Source organism: Ctenopharyngodon idella, chromosome 10 (genome assembly GCF_019924925.1).
Source record: "Ctenopharyngodon idella isolate HZGC_01 chromosome 10, HZGC01, whole genome shotgun sequence".
NCBI lineage: Eukaryota > Metazoa > Chordata > Actinopteri > Cypriniformes > Xenocyprididae > Ctenopharyngodon > Ctenopharyngodon idella.
The window spans coordinates 25035147-25054688 of NC_067229.1; the positions used below are offsets into that span (position 1 = coordinate 25035147).

General features: G+C 35.3%; 1 protein-coding gene across 21 annotated transcripts in view; it reads left to right on the forward strand.

Moving 5' to 3' along the window:
• The first annotated feature begins 343 nt into the window (after positions 1–343).
• ppip5k2 (diphosphoinositol pentakisphosphate kinase 2) overlaps positions 344–19542 on the forward strand; it is a 52009-nt gene continuing 32810 nt past the window's right edge. For 9 of the 21 annotated variants that reach the window (XM_051909004.1, XM_051909010.1, XM_051909012.1 and 6 more), the window contains exons 1-11: positions 349–675; positions 6171–6231; positions 7025–7306; positions 10376–10571; positions 12269–12359; positions 13655–13740; positions 15023–15177; positions 16687–16788; positions 18061–18222; positions 18612–18733; positions 19020–19121. In XM_051909004.1, coding sequence (XP_051764964.1) covers positions 7145–7306; positions 10376–10571; positions 12269–12359; positions 13655–13740; positions 15023–15177; positions 16687–16788; positions 18061–18222; positions 18612–18733; positions 19020–19121 — 1178 coding nt within the window. In that variant the 5' untranslated portion in view covers positions 349–675; positions 6171–6231; positions 7025–7144. Of the gene's footprint in view, positions 676–6170; positions 6232–7024; positions 7307–10375; positions 10572–12268; positions 12396–13654; positions 13741–15022; positions 15178–16686; positions 16789–18060; positions 18223–18611; positions 18734–19019; positions 19122–19542 lie in introns of those variants that run through there. The other 12 variants (XM_051908999.1, XM_051909000.1, XM_051909005.1 and 9 more) reach the window with 4 other exon arrangements.

Sequence of the window (19542 nt, forward strand, 5' to 3'; positions counted from 1 at the left end):
ATGATGGCGAATTTATAGCCTACGTATTAACCAGTATTTAATAAGCTATTTCTCATAAATTATCAATGCGGTCATGGCGTTCTTGCGAAATTATATTGTTATAGTTTATGATAAACTCTATGATAAGTTTACACGTAAGATCGTTGTTTAAAATGTGACAACAGTAACAAGTGGTGTTCAACTGTCTGCAGTAAAATAATGTGCGTTTATTACAGACAGTCCTGACGGCTGCGTGCATTCGCTGGGTGTCCCTCTGTACTCTAAACCATTAAGTTATCTTTTTGGCTTCATAAACCATAAGTCGCATTACAGTTTGAAAGCGGCTGCTGATTGGGTAAGTCATCGTAGCTCCCCCTTTACGGTGACTTCACTGCTGACGCCACACCGCCTCGACTGGCTTATTTTTTTACTTTTAAGGCTTAAGCTGGAGTAAATTAAGACAGCATTTACACAGATGATTGTAATACGTCTTTGCTGGAGAATCTTAGAAGCCCGCAGAAGACCAGAATGAGATCATTTGTGTGTGCCCGTTGGCTGAAGGATGATGATGTTTGCTACTGGTGCTTTTAGCACGCATGCTAATGTTAGCTCTTCTCATTCAGTGTTTCTGTGTGTGTGAATAGCTAACATAGCAGCTCACAGCCTTCGATTTCACTTCGATCTCTTTTAGAGGAGGTAAGAACATAAATTCCTTGCTGTTCATCACCTCTAACATCATGCATGTGTTGTGTCTGACAGAACATTTCTGCAGGAAGAGTCATTAGCTGTTTGGAGTGAGACATCTAACTGCACATGACTGACCTCCTGTCATGACTTTTACTGCCATACTAATGCGTTTGAACAGAAATCACACTGTACTTAATGCTATTACAGATATATGCTGTCAGTCACATGTCACTGGCTTTTTAAAATATTAATTTGACTTTGAGCCAGTAGATATCTCATTTAAAAAAAGTTTAATATCTTCCTTTTACACTGAATTAACATCAAAACCGCTATGGTGCTTATCTGAGTTTAGCACTTGTATGATGTTATTTGTGGTGAATTGAATTGCCCCTGCTGTGTGAGGTCTAGACTGTAGTCTAAAAAGGCTTCAGTTCCGTTTAGTCTGCTGTTGAGTTGTGTTTGTCATGTTGTGTATTGTCAGACAGGTGGTGTCAGTGACAGATGTCCCAGGATTATGGCAGTTCTCTGTTTGTGTCTCAGATCACTGGCAGGGATTTCAGCTTTTCTTTTGGATGGTTACAAAATAATGTGGACGTTATTTAATTAAATAATTAATTTGTTTGATTTATTTACTTTTTTATTCAACATGATGGTTATATCGTAGAGCCCATGATCGCAAACAACATGGTTTAGATTTATGTTTGGATTTATTACTGTTCGTCATACGTTCATTTGCAGATTTAGTAGCAGCAAATCGCATACGCGGCCTCGTGAAGGAACTGCCTGTATGACACAATGGACATCGCTAAACTCCAACATCAGTGTTGGGGGTAACGCATTACAAGTAACTTGTTACGTAATCAAATTACTTTTTCAAACAGCTAGTAACGTAACACATTACTTTTTCAATTTACAACAAAATATCTAAGTTACTTTTTCCACATTTATTGAATGACAGCTCTCCTGTCCTCAAGTTGAGAGAAATAAAGTGCAGACGTGTTGTGTGCGTTGTGTGAACATGATGGTTATTGTAGTTCTAGACTAAATGTGAATATGCATCTCACTTGCATGAAAATATTCAGTATTCCTCAAAATGAATAAAGACAGTGAAACGCAATCTCCGAATTTTACGCGAACCTGTAATAATTAACTATATTAAATTACACAAATATACTTTATGTATTTAATCTCTCTTTATTAACCAATATCTTTGTTGCTGACCTTCAATGATCTAATTCAACCATACTAATAAGCAAAAATTACTTTAGATTTAGAAATAAGAGTGTTAGACTTCCTTCTCATTTATCCTATTCTTTAATCCAGAATTCAGCACAGCTGAAAGGTTTGTTTGAGCTGTGCCCTCTACTGTACAGGTGTAAATATGCATTTCCTTCAGCCTGAGGCTTATTCATTACACTTTCGGTGTGAAAGGGCCTTAACATTAGCCAAAAATAGAACTTTTTTTGTTGTTATCAAAAAGCAATCAAGAAAGCTTTTTCTTAAATTACTTTTCATAAAACGTAACTAAGTAACGCAATTAGTTACTTTTTTAGGGAGTAACGCAATATTGTAATGCATTACTTTTGAAAGTAACTTTCCCCAACACTGTCCAACATACATGTTTGTCTGTGTTTTCAGATCATTAGCGCTTTTTTGAAACCCAAAGTGGGGGAGTGCTCTTGGTTGCCAGGTTGGGAAGATTAATGCTGCCTTCACATGCTATCGGAAATTTGATAATTCCCACTTCTGAAGTCGTGATTACGAGCTCATCGCATTCAAGTTGGAGGGCTTTCATGTGCAATTTTTACCTAGAAAACTTGTATTTACGATAATACCGAGAGCACATGAAGGCAGCATAAGTAAAACACTGGACAGAAAAAGTATATTTTTTAAGAGAGAAATTCTGTTTGGGGGTTTTATGCTCTTGACATTTGACAACCCCAAGCAAGAAAAGATAGTGGAAGCTTGTAACCAATGCTCTTCCATGCATTATACTTTTGCTATTAGTTAAATAAGACATACATTTTTCTTCTTTTCTGTGAATGTGCACATGCATATTTTAATGATTTTATAATTTTTATTGAATTTCATTTTATTATCTTATTTCTATGTGTGTATGTATGTTTTTTTTCTTTCTTTTTTTTCTTTTTTTCTGTGAATTTCTCTTCTGTAAAGCACTTTGTAAACACTGATTTTTAAAAGGTGCTACAGTAGGATAAAGCGTTACTTACTTACTTACCAATGCAAGATTATGGAAATGTTACCAGTGGACCAATAACCAGAGGGCCAATATTGCGAAGATTATTTTTAATTAATCGAGAGAAGCCGAAATCGTTATCACGATTAAAATACAATTAATTGTGCAGCCTTAGAATATCTCAGGTCAGGATGGCCTGAGCTCCTTGGTAAAAATAATCTATAGAGTTATATTTTTAAGATTTATAGGCATTTTTTCTTTGAATAGGGAAATTTGTGTCAGTTACTCACCCTCATAATGTCATTTCAAATGTATGATTTTCTTTCTTCTGTGGACCACAAAAGAAGATATTTTGAAGATTGTTGAAAACCACAAGCATAAGCTGTTGTATGTCAATCATAAACATAATTACTATAAAATACTGTTATAAATTATTATGCTTCTATTACATCTCTTCATTTCTCCAAATGCATGAATAAATGAGGCTTTCCCCCATGTTTCTACTACTTCTATCTCTGTAACATCAGAATCTCAAACTCAGAATTACGGTATGTTTCCATAGAGGACTTGTATCTTATTTCACCTTCCATCTGGTCCCTCACCACACATATTCAACCTGCAAGTTAGGGAAATTATAAAAAAAAAAAAAAAATCTGTATGAGAACTACTCTTACTTATGTACCACCTAAAAAGATGCAGTACTGAGACAAACCCTTCTCTAAGACTCTAAAAGTGGAAATTTGAATGACCTTGATCATTACATTTTGTCTTAAATTCAAAGAATAAGGAACAAGAATGTGCAATGTTATATATGTACACATTTATTTACAGTATATGTTTATATATGTACATGTACCTTGAAATACTGGCATAACCTGATTAGCGAGTTAAATTTCCTTAAATGTTGACACACTTTTGCCCTTTTGCCCATACAATTTATCCCCCTCAATACTGCTTTTTATTTGTTTCTAATCTATTCACATCTACATTTACCAGAATCATTTTAATTTTTTGCCAGTTTTAGTTTACATTCTCTTTGTATTAAATTGCATTTATAAAATAGCAAGGGCTGCCAAAATTTTAAAAATGAGTGTGATCAATTTAATGTTTTTCTTTTAATTTCTTTTAAGATAAGAAAACAGTGTGTAAGAGTAGGATTTGTGAAAGTTTTTAATGTTTTCAGCACACCTGAAAGAATCAGTTCAAGTTTATTTATATAGTGCTTTTCACAACACATATTGTTTCAAAGCAGCTTTACAGAAAATGTTTGTTTCATTGTTACATTCCAGTCAAGTACTCTCATTTAAGTATTCTGTTATCAGTCAGAGATGAGTGTGTCAAAGTAATCATGTCCATATGGCAGTAATACACAGCTAATATAATGTGTTATGTGCTTAGTTAAAGGGTTAGTTAACCCAAAAATGAAAATAATGTCATTATTCACCCTTACTCACCCTCTATAGCCGTAAGACCTTCGTTCATCTTCCGAACACAAATTAAGATATTGTTGATGAAATCCGATGCCTCAGTGAGGCCTCTATTGAGAGCAATGCCATTCAAACTCTCAAGGTCCATAAAGGTACTAAAAACATATTTAAAACAGTTCATGTGAGTTCAGTGGTTCTATCTTAATATTATAAAGCGACAAGAATACTTTGTGTGCGCCAAAAAAACAAAATAAAGACTTTTCAACAATATCTATATGGGCCGATTTCAAAACACTGCTTCAGAGCTTTACGAATCGAATCAGTGAATTGGAGCGCCAAAGTCACGTGATTTCAGCACTTTAGCCGTTTGATAGGAGATCTGAATCACTAATTCGAAACAAAAGATTCATAAAGCTCAAAAGCTTCATGAAGCAGTGTTTTGAAATCGGCCCATAGATATTGTTGAAAAGTCTATTTTGGCACACAAAAAGTATTCTTGTCTCTTTATAATATTAAGATAGAACCACTGAACTCACATGAACTATTTCAAATATGTTTTTAGTACCTTTATGGACCTTGAGAGTTTGAATGTCATTGCTGTCTATGGAAGCCTCACTGAGCCGTCGGATTTCATCAACAATATCTTAATTTGTGTTCCGAAAATGAAAGAAGGTCTTACAGGTGTAGAACAACATGAGGGTGAGTAATAAATGACATTATTTTCATTTTTGGGTGAACTAACCCTTTAATGTCACGTATTGAGTTAAGCTAATGCAGTGAAAGTGTTCAGCGGCAATTACAAAAGGTGCTCGTAATCATTACAATATAAGGATAATATTACAATATTAGGAAAATATTTGAAAGTTTTGCGTGTTGATCCAAGGTTGCATCATCTGAAATCTTCCTAATTGTCGGTGTTGCCTAAAAACTCTGCAAAGCCTGGATCCAAACTGGAGCCGGCGCATGTGTTTGTGCTTGCATAATGCACTCTGTTGTACTGCCATGATTTAGCTTTTCCTTCAGCCTGATGTTTATTTGCTTTTGGTGTGAAAGGGCCATTCATCTGCTACTCGCTTTGCTTTTTCATTTGGCATGAAAGATCCTTAAAACTGACTTCACCTTGATTCACTTTTATTGTGACATTTTGTTTGGGTGAAGAAAAGTAAAGAAGGTCAAATATTTGCCTTATCTTGTTGAGTGCATGATATGATTCAGCATGCAGCATTCATAATCATTGGTGTGTCTCTTTAGAGAAGTGTCATCACTTTTGAAAATATGAGCAAACCGTGTGAAATAATCCAGTTCTGTCATTTCTGAGAAAGTCTACAGCTTGTAAGCAGCGATTTTTATCTGGTTTCACAAACCTTGTGTATTTAAACTCAGAAGTTGAAAGAAGCCCCAAAACCTGAAGTATATTTTGCTTTTACACATACAGTAGCATATGTGTAGAGTACATGTGACAAATTTAGTCAACAGCAGGGTACGAGAGCACTGTGAGAATATGTCCCAATTTTTTTTCAACTGTGTGTACTCTGTAAGCATAGTATGCACATATGATTTGAATATGGAAAAAAGAAAAGAAAATTCTTTAATGATTTATTCGCCCTCATGCCATCCTGGATGTGTATGACTTTCTTCTACAGATCAGCAAAAGTTTTAGGAAAAAATATCACATAGACAGTGCAAAAGTAAGCCATATTATTCCTAAGCAGGTTTTAGTCACCATTTACTTACTGAAATATTTTTCATTAAAAATCTTTGTTTGTATTCTGTAGAAGAAATAAAACCATACACATCTGGGAGTTATTGAGAGAATTCTTTTTTTTTTTTTTTTTTCTCAAATAACTAAAATTGTATTTATTTATTAAATTTTTTTGCAGGATAATAGATACAAACTCTGAACCTGTGGTCGTCTGGGGATTGTTTTGACACATCTGAGAGGTGAGTCCTTTGAACAGACAATGGTTTCTGGGTCGATCACATTCAAATAATACTTTAACAGTGCAATTAATACATACAATAACTTGAACACAATGTTTCTGTGATAAACATGGCCACATGGCTGTGTGTCAATGTCAATAAATTTGGCTAAAGTTTAGCAAAATTGTCATTCTTTTTGTAGAGTGCAATAGAAACTATCAGATAATCAGATAATTTGACTTTTATGACAAGACAAGGGTAGTTTAGGTTGTAAAATGTCACATGGTCTGACTCCCTAAACATGTTATAATATTTATATATTAATTTGTGATTAACCCTTTTTTTGGAAATGAATAGGATGTGCGCACTCGCATATATTTATTTTTACTTGATGGTTACACCACATGATGGTTTTGGGTTTTGGTGTCATTCAATTTAAACCTTTCCTAAAAATGACATTTAAAAAAAAAAAAAAAAAAAAAATTTCTTCATAGTGGACATTGGACACTAAATTTGTCATTGACGCTCATATTTTAATAACTAAATATAGTACACAGCCAAAAGTATGCAAGTAATGTGAAAAAATTTATTAAAAAAAAAAAAAAAAAAAAAAAAATTGAATTGTAAAATATATTCATTCAGAAATCAATTATTTTAAATTATAAGAATTTTACAATATTTTTACTGTACTTATGATCAAATAAATGCAGCCTTGCTGAGCACAAGAGGCTTCTTTGAGAAACATTTAAAACTGACCCTGAAAAAGCTGTTTTTTTTTTTTTTTTTTTTTTTTTTTTGTTTTGCTCTGTTAAAGAGAGGCAGTGAAGATGAGTGGCTGTGAGGAGCAGGAAGGAGGCTATGAGGCTGGATGTTACCAGCTCTATCCTTCGTTTTAACCTCTGCTGTGAGCGACTGACAGCTGTCTTTAGTGAACATGTCTGTGCACGAGGACTTAGATCACCCTCGCTTCTTTGTGGGAGCTGATGATGGCGAGGGAGACGAACTGCTCGATCCAGGCAGAGTGCTCGGCTATGATTGCCTGTACGAAAACGTGGAAGAAGAGGATGAGGAGCGAGATGATGCAGAATATGATTCGGTATGTGAGATCCTAAAGCCTTTTGCCTTGCTTGCCCAGAGGGGCCTTAAATGATGCTTATTTGGTCTTCAGATTCTTGGCCCAGTGGATGATTAATAGAAATAATTAGTTTCCAGATCAAGTAAAAAAAAAAAAAAAGTGACGGATCACCTTGTAATTTGCATTTCTGAAACAAATACCGGCACTTAGTCTACAAAATGCTGATTAGTCTGCAGTTAAAAGAGAACACTGGCAGGCCTTAACGAGCTGTTGGGCATGGCTAACTGAAAGAAAATATTGCCCCAACAAGAGAGTCAATTGATTATAAAACTCCATCATGAAGGAAATGCAACACATTAGCTGTGTCCCAATTCAGTGGCTGCATATTCAAAGGCTGAATGCATCACAGCAGCATGACAAAGGCTGGATCAAATTGAAGGCTCCTTTGAATGCGGCCTACAAATGCATCTTTTTAGTCTAGCCTATCCCAAGATTCATTGCGTGCCAGTGATGACTGGATTTTTTTTGAGAGAAATTGCTGGATTACACTTTTAAATGTAATTATCATTGAGTTTCACCTTACTCAAATATCTAACAATGTTTTTTTAAAAAAACACTTTAAAGCCATTTAAAAGTTGACATATCTTACCAATATGCGATTTTATAGAAAGTTTATACTCTTTATTATGTACATAAATGGACCAAGGTGAACATATTTAGACATTTTATGTCCAAGTCCTTCGAAGGATGCAGCCTCTGAATTGCGGCAAAGCTATCCACCTTATTTTTCAGGTAAGAGCCCGCACGTCCATTTCTAATTTTAATCTGTCTGGTTTCTGGTATCACAGAAAACACCTTATTTCCACGTTGAAAAATAAGGTGGATAGTGTGGAAAAAGAAGTTGGTTCTTCCCAGTCAGCTCTGTGTAAACTTTGGAGCAAGTACACAAAAGGGAATCATACGGGTATAGATGAAACTTATAAAATATGTGAGTAAATTCTGAGTAACTTGCACATCAAGTAGATCTTCCCTTAAAGTCCTCCCGATTCACAAACAATTTGAAAATTAGTCACTAGGGCGCGTTTGCTTGTTCACATTAGCATAATCCCCACACATGAATTACAACTGCTTGAATTACGTGTACAGGAATCCTGTGGCTTCTTCTCTCTCTTCTCAGGTTTGACTAAAGTATTTTGCATAAATGCAAAATAGATTATTTGGCAATATGCAAAATGTTCTGATGTTTTACTAACCATTAAAGGGATAGTTTACCCAAAAATGAAAATTCTGTCATAATTTACTCTCTCTCAAGTTGTCCCAAATCTGTATGAATTTCTTTGTTCTGCTGAACACAAAGGAAGATATTTTTGAAGAATGTTTGTAACCAAACAGTTGTGGGGCACCATTGACTTCCATAGTATGGGAAAAATACTAGAAGTAAATGGTGCCCCACAAATGTTTGGTTACCCATATTCTTCAAAATATCTTCATTTGTGTTCAGCAGAACATAAAAATTAATACAGGTTTGGAACAACTCAAGGGTGAGTAAATGATGACACAATTTTCATTTTTGGGTGAACTATTCCTTTAAGTGTGGTTGGGAGCAAGTGTACTGTAAGGCTTGAAGCTTACACTGCTATTTTAAACATGCACAATCAATCAATTATTTATCTTACTCTAGTATAATCTGACTCCTTTTAAAGTTGTTGTTATTCTTTAACCTCTTATTCTTTTAAAGGTAACAATCTTTCTTAGAACTGATAGGAAAACACAGTAGTAAATGCCAACTGACAGGAACTCGAAAGACCATAAACCTGAGGGCAAATGGGTGGTGATCTAGAGGGGAAGAAGAGGCATTTAAGCAATAGTTCCTACATTGTACATTAGGATACTTCGATATCTCTATTAAGCTCATCACAATTCTATTGAGTTTATAAGCTGTCAGATGAGACCAAACTTTAGTTACATGTTAGACACAAGTAGGTAAATAATACGTAGTGGGAAGCACATTTGTCCTGTGAAAATGGTACAGATATGTGTATTAGAGGTTCAAGCGACTCCCCAGACAGAACCATCCTGTGCCTGGATTGTCCCAACAGTCCTCAATCAGCATATTGATGATTCCCTTGCACCAGATAGGCCTTAGTAGAGAGCTGCATGATTCTAAATAAATTGAGAATCACGATTAGTTTTTTTGTTTGTTTAAAATAGAGATCATGATTCTCCCACAATTCTGAACAGACAACTAAACAAAATAACGTAATTTACTAGAGGTTCTGACAAATGTTAATTGCTGCAGTCTATTTAAAAAATACCAAATTAATTTGAATGAATAATTTAAAAAAAAAAAAATCGGTTTGAATGAATGATTCAATGACTCGCTCATAAAGACTTCACTTGTTTAATTACTGGATGAATCAGCATTTATAAAAGAATCTCTTGAATGAATGATTCAATGACACATTTTTTAACAGTAACTTGTCGCCACTTACTGGTGTAACAATGTAATTGTTACAATCTTTATTTGTCATATTACTTTCAATTTTGATTGCAGTGTTAATATCCGAACTATAAACTATAAACTTTTATCCCAGTACTTTTGTGATAATATGAATATTTGTAACACAAAAATGATACATCCTGCAAAGCTGATCTGTCATGCCACAAATAATTCAGGTGTTAATAATTCAAGTACTAATTTTGAATTGTAATTTTGATGATTGTGTAATTTTCCCCCTCAACATCGAGTGAATTTTTTTCTCCTCTGTTTGATCTGGAAAACAATATGTCATTAATTAAAATAATTTAATTAGTTTGAGTTATGTTTCATAAAGCTAGAGCATTCAGCCATTAATATTTTTTGGGTCATATCTGTGATTTGTTTGTTTGTTACAAAGTGGGTGAACATCCTAGGTGGTGATTCCAATTTTTTCCAGTAGTTGTATTGAATACTTTAATTTAAAAAGGGCAAAGAACAACATTTTCTAGAATAAGATCCCTTTAATGTTTCTTGCATGAGTTTTAGTAGGTATGCCAAAATTGATCTTCTATTTTAAGCATAATTTGAGATGCATGTGTTCTTATCTGCAGCCGCCAGAGAGACAAATTGTAGTGGGTATCTGTGCAATGTCTAAGAAGTCAAAGTCCAAGCCTATGAAGGAAATCCTGGAGAGACTGTGTTTGTTCAAATACATCACTGTGGTTACATTTGAAGAGGAAGTCATTCTGAATGAGCCGGTGGAAAACTGGCCACTCTGTGATTGTCTCATCTCTTTCCATTCCAAAGGTTTGTGGCATCATGTCTGTTTTTTGTGTAACAGATTAAAAAAAAAGTTGTATTTTCCGTTAAATAATTCACATCTGACATCTGACCCTCACTCTACAACAAATCCTTTAAATTTAACACTGTTCAGAACAGAACAAGAATGCAAATTGTAAGTATAAAACTGTATAAATTATAAAACATAAGTTATTATAGCGGCATTTATTATAAACAACATTTATTATAAACATCAAGCGTAAACAAATTTATTTAAGGCAAAACTGAAACTACCAGAATATGGGAAATGTGCTATACAAATAAACGTTGGCTCATGTACCTCTCTCATTTGACAAATCCAAACAAGTGCGCTTTTTTTGCGTTATGTAAGTCACATTGGAATATAAGTCGCAGCACATTTCAGATGATAAAAAACATGACTAATGCCAAGTTTACACTACAGGATTTTAAGCCCGATTTGCAAGTTAACGAGCTCGCCGACAGGTCGGGCTGTGATTGGGGGAAAACCATCGGGTGATTGGCGCTCGCCAATCTTTGTGTGAACTACTCAACGACGCATCAAAGAGGCTCGCTGACGCGTCGCCGACACCTCGCTGACGCCAGACAAATATCTAGCATGCTAAATATCTGGAGCTGTCGGCCGACTCTATCCTGTGGTGTCACGTGTCGTGACGCAACAGCCAATGAAATATACACTGATGTCTATGGAAACAGCAATAACAATCCATTCAAATATAATTTGCCGATGTTTATTCATATCAGATACACATTGTGTAAGTAACTATAAAGCTCACTCACTCTATTGTTCTCCCAGTTCACCGGCCGCATTTATTTCGGGACAAATGGATGAATTCACGTTATATATTAAGATCAAGGTAATAACCTTTAACCTAGGTTAGGTAATAGCCTTTAACCTAATAACCTATTTTTAACATATTTAACCTAATAACCTTTTTAAATGACAAAACACTTGCACATATTTGAAAATCGGAATATTAGATAGTTGATGACATGGTGAGAAAAGCAATACATCTGTCGTACAGTGTGGCCGGCTGGCCGTGGTGTGTCACGTGACAAGCATGACACGTCGCCATGGAAACTATAAAGGGAAACGTTCTAAAATAACAGTCGTCTTAAGCTGGAATGTTTTAAACTTATGTGTGAAAGGGTTATTTTAATTAAATTTAATTCAAAATTTTATCTAATTTCCTCCCAACATCCATTTTCAAATAAAGTCCATGGGTCACAGTTGTAGTCAGCTCATGTAGCGTGTAACCTCATGTTGCAGATCATTTACGTAGTGTCACGTAGTGTAAACACCACAACGACTTCAAGACTCCACAGCAAGTGAACAGCACAGTGATCTGCCGACGTTTAAAGTCCTGTAGTGTAAACTGGATATCTGGATTACATTTTAAATTCCTTTTATCAGCTTACAGTTACTGACTTTCAGGTGCGCACATATTTGCAAAATAAAAAAGTTTATGTAGAACGTGAATTATGCTCATTTATATCATGGTTAGTCTGAACACTCTATTGTGATTGGCTGGACGTTGTGTGTTAAAGCCACTGAATGCACAGGTAGTTCCGGTCAGTTACCGTATTGAGAGCAAGAACATGTTCATTCCTCTTGATATGATCTCTTCACACATCAGAAGAGTGATCCCATAGTTTTGTTTATTGTTTATTGTCTGATTTTAAAGGATTCCCTCTGGATAAGGCCGTGGCTTATGAGAAGCTGAGGAATCCATTTGTCATCAACGACCTGGATCTTCAGTACTTTATTCAGGACAGGTGTGCTTCATGACCGCCATCAGAACATCTGTGATGGTGATGTATAGTGAACCGTGTTCAGGGGAAAACATCATGCAGTATTATTTCTGACATGATTACGGGCAATTCCATTGAAATAACAATAGGGAAAAGGATTTTGAAATGTTTTTTTTTTTGAGTAAATTGCATTGTTTCAGCACACATGATGTGTGCCAATAAAAAAATTGCCAGCCTTCATGGTTTTAAAACTGGAAAAACTTTCACTCTCTATATATGATAGATGGGTTGATAGGTAGTGAGAGAGGTATTTTTAATGACACCATTTAGTCTCAATGTGACACTGTTTTGTCTTGTGTTAACTCTTTCAGCAGCTAGCTAATGTTATTAACTCCTTGAATATTAGCATTTTAACTGGTCAACATGGCAACCTACAGCATGCATGCCAGCATTCGCCCACAAAGAGGTCATCATTGCAACAGCAGTGATGTATGCATTCATCTGATTATATTTTAGAAATGTCTTGCATCTCCTAAGCAATCTCCTCGACAAATTGCCTCCTATTGATTTTTATTTGTTTAATATAAAATATCACTAAATAGCTGCTTTTCTAATGTTTGGAACAACGGCACTCTTGGTGGTGACTATTGCTTAAAGGGTTATTTCACCCAAAAATGAAAATTTTGTCATTTACTCTCACTCATGTCATTCCAAACTCATAAGACTTTTATTCCTTATAAACACAAATTAAGATCATTTTTAATGAAACCCGAGAGATTTCTGTCCTGCCATTGAAAGTCTATTCATTCACCCAAAACTTTGACACACCAAAAAGTTCATAAAAACTTTAGAAAACTAATTCATATGAATGTAGGCTTTTGTTCAAATATAAACATTGATCAGTGCACATACATAGAGTACATCAAGTATGGTAAATGGAAGCTCAACCATGTTTGATTGAACAAACCTCATTGTTTTCGAAGATGAAAGTCTTATGGGTTTAGAATAACATGAGAGTGATTAAATGATGACACAGTTTTAATTTGAGTTAACCATCCCTTTAAATGGCAAATTTTGTTTTTAGACATGGAATATTTTTTTGATCACGTTGTGTTGCTGTCAAATATGTAGCCGAAACGACAGAAGATTAAAGTGACTTATTAAACACTGTTTGAACACTGATTTTTTTGAAGCATATTTAAAGAATTTTAATGAAAATTGTGCATTGGTACTGTACAAAAACAGGTGATTTGTTTTTCAAACAATTAATGTTTTTCCTCCACAAAATTAAAATTCATATGTTATGTGTTGATGTTTAGGAGAGAGGTGTATCGGATCCTGGAGGCCGAGGGAATACAGCTGCCTCGCTTTGCGGTTCTGAACAGAGATCCTGCCAGACCAGAAGGTTTGTTAACTCCCTCAAATCTCACACTGACCTAGTTTGGACTACATAAAATAAGCCTGTGGCACCAGTGAACAGATAATGTGTTTGGATAAGCTACATCACAGCGGTGTTTCCTCAGGAGTTTGTAGTGTAAATTTATCCAGTGCATTTTCATGTCCCCGTATTTATTTAGCTGATACTTACAAATGAAAGAACAGCCTACAGTATTACAAATAATATTAAAATATATATATAAAAACTACTGTGGGGGGAAAATAATTTTCCAAATGGTTTTTTTTTTTTTTTTTTTTTTTTCAGTTTTATTGGGGGGAAAAAAACGACATATGATGTTTTTGCTTTTTAAATAATGAAAAGTTGCATGCTTCATTGAAGACAAATTATTCAACCTCATGAATGACCACGTTAATAAAAATGCTGGTGGTCATCATCTCTATATTTCAGGAAAGGAAAGTTATTCAGTGTTCATAGCTCATTAGTTAACTAGAAAAAAAATATTTTAGAGAGGAGCAGATTGCTAATTGCACTGCATTTATTTGTTATATTTACTTAACTTGTTAGTGTATTGTCTTAATTTAATGTATAGTTATATTTCAACGATTGCAGTTGAAACATACAGTGATTATATAATTAGAAATTATATAATATCCATTTTTTCACTTTTACAGTTTTGTCAGGTTAAGTGACTCAAAATGAAGAAGCAGGCCACATTTCTTTTTCTAATAATGAGTAATTGTGAGTTGCTTTCACTGTTTTGCAAGACATATTCAGAGCCTCTGTAAACTCTTTTAGGGGGTCCAGTTTAAACTGCCATACGTGCAGTTTAAATGGTTGCAGGTTCACTATAGTTTACAGAATTAGTTGAGAGAATTTTTGTTGAAAAATCACTTTGTATTCTCAATTGACTTCATGTCAATTTCTAATCAAATCAAGACCATGTTAATTCATTTTTTACCTTTAGTCTTTTTTTAAAGCAATGTTAAATTAGTTAAATGTACTGAATTGTCCCTTGAGCTTAATGTGTTCTCTTTGAGCTACTCGTGTACTGTGAATGTGAGGTGGTAACAGCAACATACAAATGGAAAGTCATGTGAGAGTAGGTAGTGCATCCACTTTGATGTGACTGGCTGATTGCCCTGCCAATCTGCCAGTGAGATCATGACCATGTGCATTTGGACTCTCAAAATATGCCCTGCCCTAGTTTCCTGTTTCCAAAAAAAACCAGTGTCGGAAAGTTGCATTCATCAAACCATTTCACAAGATATGCTGTATGATGTTTCTATAGAATGTAATCTGGTGGAGGGAGAGGACCATGTGGAGGTGAATGGGGAGATTTTCCAGAAGCCTTTTGTGGAGAAGCCAGTTAGTGCTGAGGACCATAATGTCTACATCTACTACCCCACATCTGCAGGAGGGGGCAGTCAGCGGCTCTTCCGCAAGGTGTGTGGTGTGATTCTTTGCAAAAGTATTTTAAAATCAGCTCGGAAAAAAAAAAAAAACTATTTACCTAATGTTTTTTATGAATATACAGTGTTTCCCACAGGATTTTGTGAGACTATGGGGAGCAGACCCTGGTTCCTGTAAGGCAAGGCTGCCCAATCCTGCTTCTGGAGATCTACCTTCCTGCAGAGTTCAGCTCAACCCTTGATCAAGCACATCTGAACCAGCTAATTAAGATCTTCAGGAGCACTTGATAATTACGGACAGGTGTGTTTGATCAGGGTGGGATCTGAACTCTGCAGGTAGGTAGATCTCCAGGACCAGGATTGAACATCCCTGCTGTAGGGGGTCCAGGTGTATGCCTCCCCCCTAAGAAAATTTTGTACATTTTAAAGTAATGTGCATTAATTAGGTACACTTTAAGAGTGAAAATGAAGAGGTTCAACCCATTTTCAGTGTCCAAAGTTTTTGCATTGACTTGACCTGGACTTTAAAGTGGACTCAGACCTCATTTTAGTTATACACACTGTCTCAGGGTGTGTTCACACTTGATAGGTTTTATTTGATTAAAGTGAACTCTGGTGCATTTGCTTAATGTGTTAATGCAGTTCATTTGAATAAGTGTGAATGCTGCCTGAACCCTGGTACCTTTTTAGGGGTCTCGGTCTGCTTGTTTGGTGTGGTTCAACTGAAATATAAAAGCAACACTGACCAAAGACATCTAAACAAAGCTAAAACAGGATGTGATGTCACAAGATCTGATTCTAAAAAAGAACAGAATGCTCAAGTGTATCTGGTTTTCTCGTCATAGTCGTGATGTAGCCCATTACATTTCGGTACATGTGTCTGAAACTCGTCTCCTGTAGCAGATCTTCATTTGTGTGCAACGGAAGAATTCCTGTCACTGTTTTGACTCCTTTACACATTTTATAAGCTCTTGACGAGTTCTCAGCCTGTAAAAATGCCATCATATGTATGCACATACAGCAAACGCATTTGTTCTAGATGTTTGGTAAGTTTCGTTGCAAAAAATGTCATAAAAGTGTTTTTATATATAATATATATTTAGGTCCAGTGTTTAAAATGCTAAAAGAACCAGGACTAAATATATCATTTTCTTTTTGGACCGGACCAAAAGAACCGAGAGAACTGAAAAACAAGTGTGAATTCACATTCACACAGTCTACATTCACACTGCTGCTTTATAAAGACAAGAATTAGAATATTATAATAATAATAATAATAATAATAATAATAATACTTTTATATTATCTCTAAACACTAATATATCACAGTAATTGTATAGCTGGACTGTAAAATAAAGTTTTTGTTATCACTAAAAATAAACTGTTTTACTTTTGGAACACTATTGTTGCGTGTATCAATAATAATAATTATAATAAATAAAACTCAACCCTTTTGGGGTCTCATTTGAACTTATCCTAACTGCTATGTATGTGTCTTGTGGTGTGCTTCGACACATTTCTGATATCTGTACATCTATTTCAGATTGGTAGCAGAAGTAGCGTCTATTCTCCCGAGAGTAACGTCAGAAAGACTGGATCCTACATTTATGAGGAGTTCATGCCTACAGATGGAACTGATGTGAAGGTATCTCAATCTGTCTTATCTTCAACAGGGTAAAGAAGCTCATACACAACTCAGACTAACACGCATGCTTTTCATTTAGTTTCTTATTAGCAGTGGCAATTTTGATTTACTGAAGTGACTAAAATGGTTTGATTTCCTTAATAAAGGAAAGTGGGTTTTTTTTCATAAAACATTATGAAATGTGAGGTATATGTGAAACTCTTGAGTTGTGTCAAAGTCCCTTTCAAGGAAAGTCTGTTCACTCTGCGGCCATATTTGCAACACCTCCGGGCAGTTATTTCGGGCATCCAAGTCCTATTTGAACGATGGAATCATGAAATCTCAAAAACTGTTTGCCGAACTCACAATTAAATAACATATTTCAAATTAACAACAAAATCTGACATAAACTGTCCCATAAATGTTGTTTTTTTTGTGCTCATGTGCAGTCCTAAACACGTCAGGTTTCAGTGGGAACCGGAGCTTCTAACGGCAGCTGCAGTGACACAATGACTTTACCAACTGCTGATTGGCTCTTTTACTTAGTAGGCAGGACGTATTCTGCCATATTGCATGTTGCAGTTTCTCCCATTCATAAGTAATTGGAAAGTAATTGAACGGTCTTTCTATATCTATAGTTTTTAGTTGTTTGCCTGGAGCATACACTGCTAGTAAAACAATTTAAAAAAAGTTTTTTCTAGGTGAAATATATTTTAAAATGTAACTTATTCCTGTGATCAAAGCTGAATTTTCAGCATCATTAATCCAGTCTTCAGTGTCACGTGATCCTTTAGAAATCATTCTAATATGCTGATTTGCTTTTCAAGAAACATTTCTGATTATTATCAAAGTTGAAAACATTTAAAAATGTTGTTCTAAACTTTTGACTGACTCGTAGCAGACTTTTATTCATCCAGTCAGCCTGTATGCTGACTTTCATAAAAATCACTCATTCAGATCCAGTAGGTGGTTGTGCTACATGAGACCCGAGTTTGAGTTCCGGCTCGTGGTACTTTCCCATCCTGCCCCCCTCTCCCCCAGTTCCTGCCTGCTCTCCATACTGACCTCTATAAACAGACAAAAATGCTGAAAATAAATTTATTAAAATATAAAGAAAATATACTTTAATAAACAAAGGTATTAAAGTATATTTAATATACTTTAATAAATGAAAGGTAAGTCACTACATGGAAATGAATGAAAATGACACTTGAAAGATGTTCATAGACACTGATTCATTGATGAATTAAACGGCACTACTTCATCTACTTTGTTTGTGTTTGTTCACATCAGGTGTATACTGTAGGTCCTGACTATGCCCATGCAGAGGCCCGGAAATCTCCTGCTCTGGATGGGAAGGTGGAACGGGACAGCGAGGGGAAAGAGGTCCGTTATCCAGTCATCCTCAATGCCAGAGAGAAACTCATCGCATGGAAAGTCTGTTTGGCTTTCAAGGTATTTGAAGATCTTGCAAAACACGTAATTGAGTCATTATGCCACTCATTTTAACCATTAGAGCCTAATATCTGAAATATTCAGTTCCTTCATGTGCATCATCAGGAAATATGTTCCTTGTCATTTTCTATCCTCTATATAATGTACCTTTTACTAAAAGCAGCAAAAAGGCCAAAACTTGGTTTTTATGTGTATATATCACAAATATGTAAGAGATAAGGGGGCAGTCGTGGCCTAATGATTAGAGAGTAAGACTGGTAACCCAAAGGTTGCGAGTTCGATTCTCAATACTGCCAGGAAATGACTGTGGTGTCCTTGAGCAAGGCACCTAACCCCCAATCGCTCCCCGGGCACCACAGCGAAATATGTTAGCTTTTTCTCATTCATAGCAAACCGTGTGTGGCTTTGACCTGCTCCGTGCCAATGGCCAGTCTTACGTCTGTGACGTCAATGGCTTCAGCTTTGTCAAGAACTCCATGAAGTACTACGATGACTGTGCAAAAATCCTGGGGTCAGTACATCATACAAATCCAAAATGTACAATAACTTACCAGATCTATTCTCTTATCTGTGATTAGATATACAGATACAGTCTTTTATTGTCTTTATTGCCTGATGCAAAGTTTTTTTTGACATAAATTGCTACAATTTTATTATAATCAGATGATTACACTATGAGAATTTATGGTAATGATTGCTTTATGCTATTCATAAATTATCAACACATATAATGTATTTATACTATTGTTTAAACACAGTTGAGTCAATTGATTTATTATTTTCCTTTTGCACAACAGGAATATCATCATGAGAGAATTGGCTCCACAGTTTCAGATCCCATGGTCTATACCTTTAGAAGCAGAGGACATTCCCATAGTTCCCACAACCTCTGGAACGATGTATGTCCTTACAAGCAAATACGAACATCACAATCTTCCAAATTTCTAGTGATAATTACATGAACAATGCTATTAGTATCTCAGCTAGTGCAATCTTTTTCTTTGAAGTTAAAGAATTGTTCTGCCAAAAATGAAACCAAAATGAAAATTGTTAACTCGCTCACATTTAATCACCCTCATGTCATTCCAAACCATAAGACTTTTGTTCGTCTTTGAAACACAAAAGAAGATTTGTTCTGAGAGATCTCTGTCTCTCCATTTGAAAGTCCATTCACCAAAACTTTGACACTTCAGAAAGTTCATAAAGACATTGTAAAAGTAATCCATATGGATTGAGTGGTTTAATCCAAGTCTTCTGAAGCATCTGTTTAGCTTATTTGATGTTCTCCATTTATGTGCATCGATCAATGTTTATATGTTG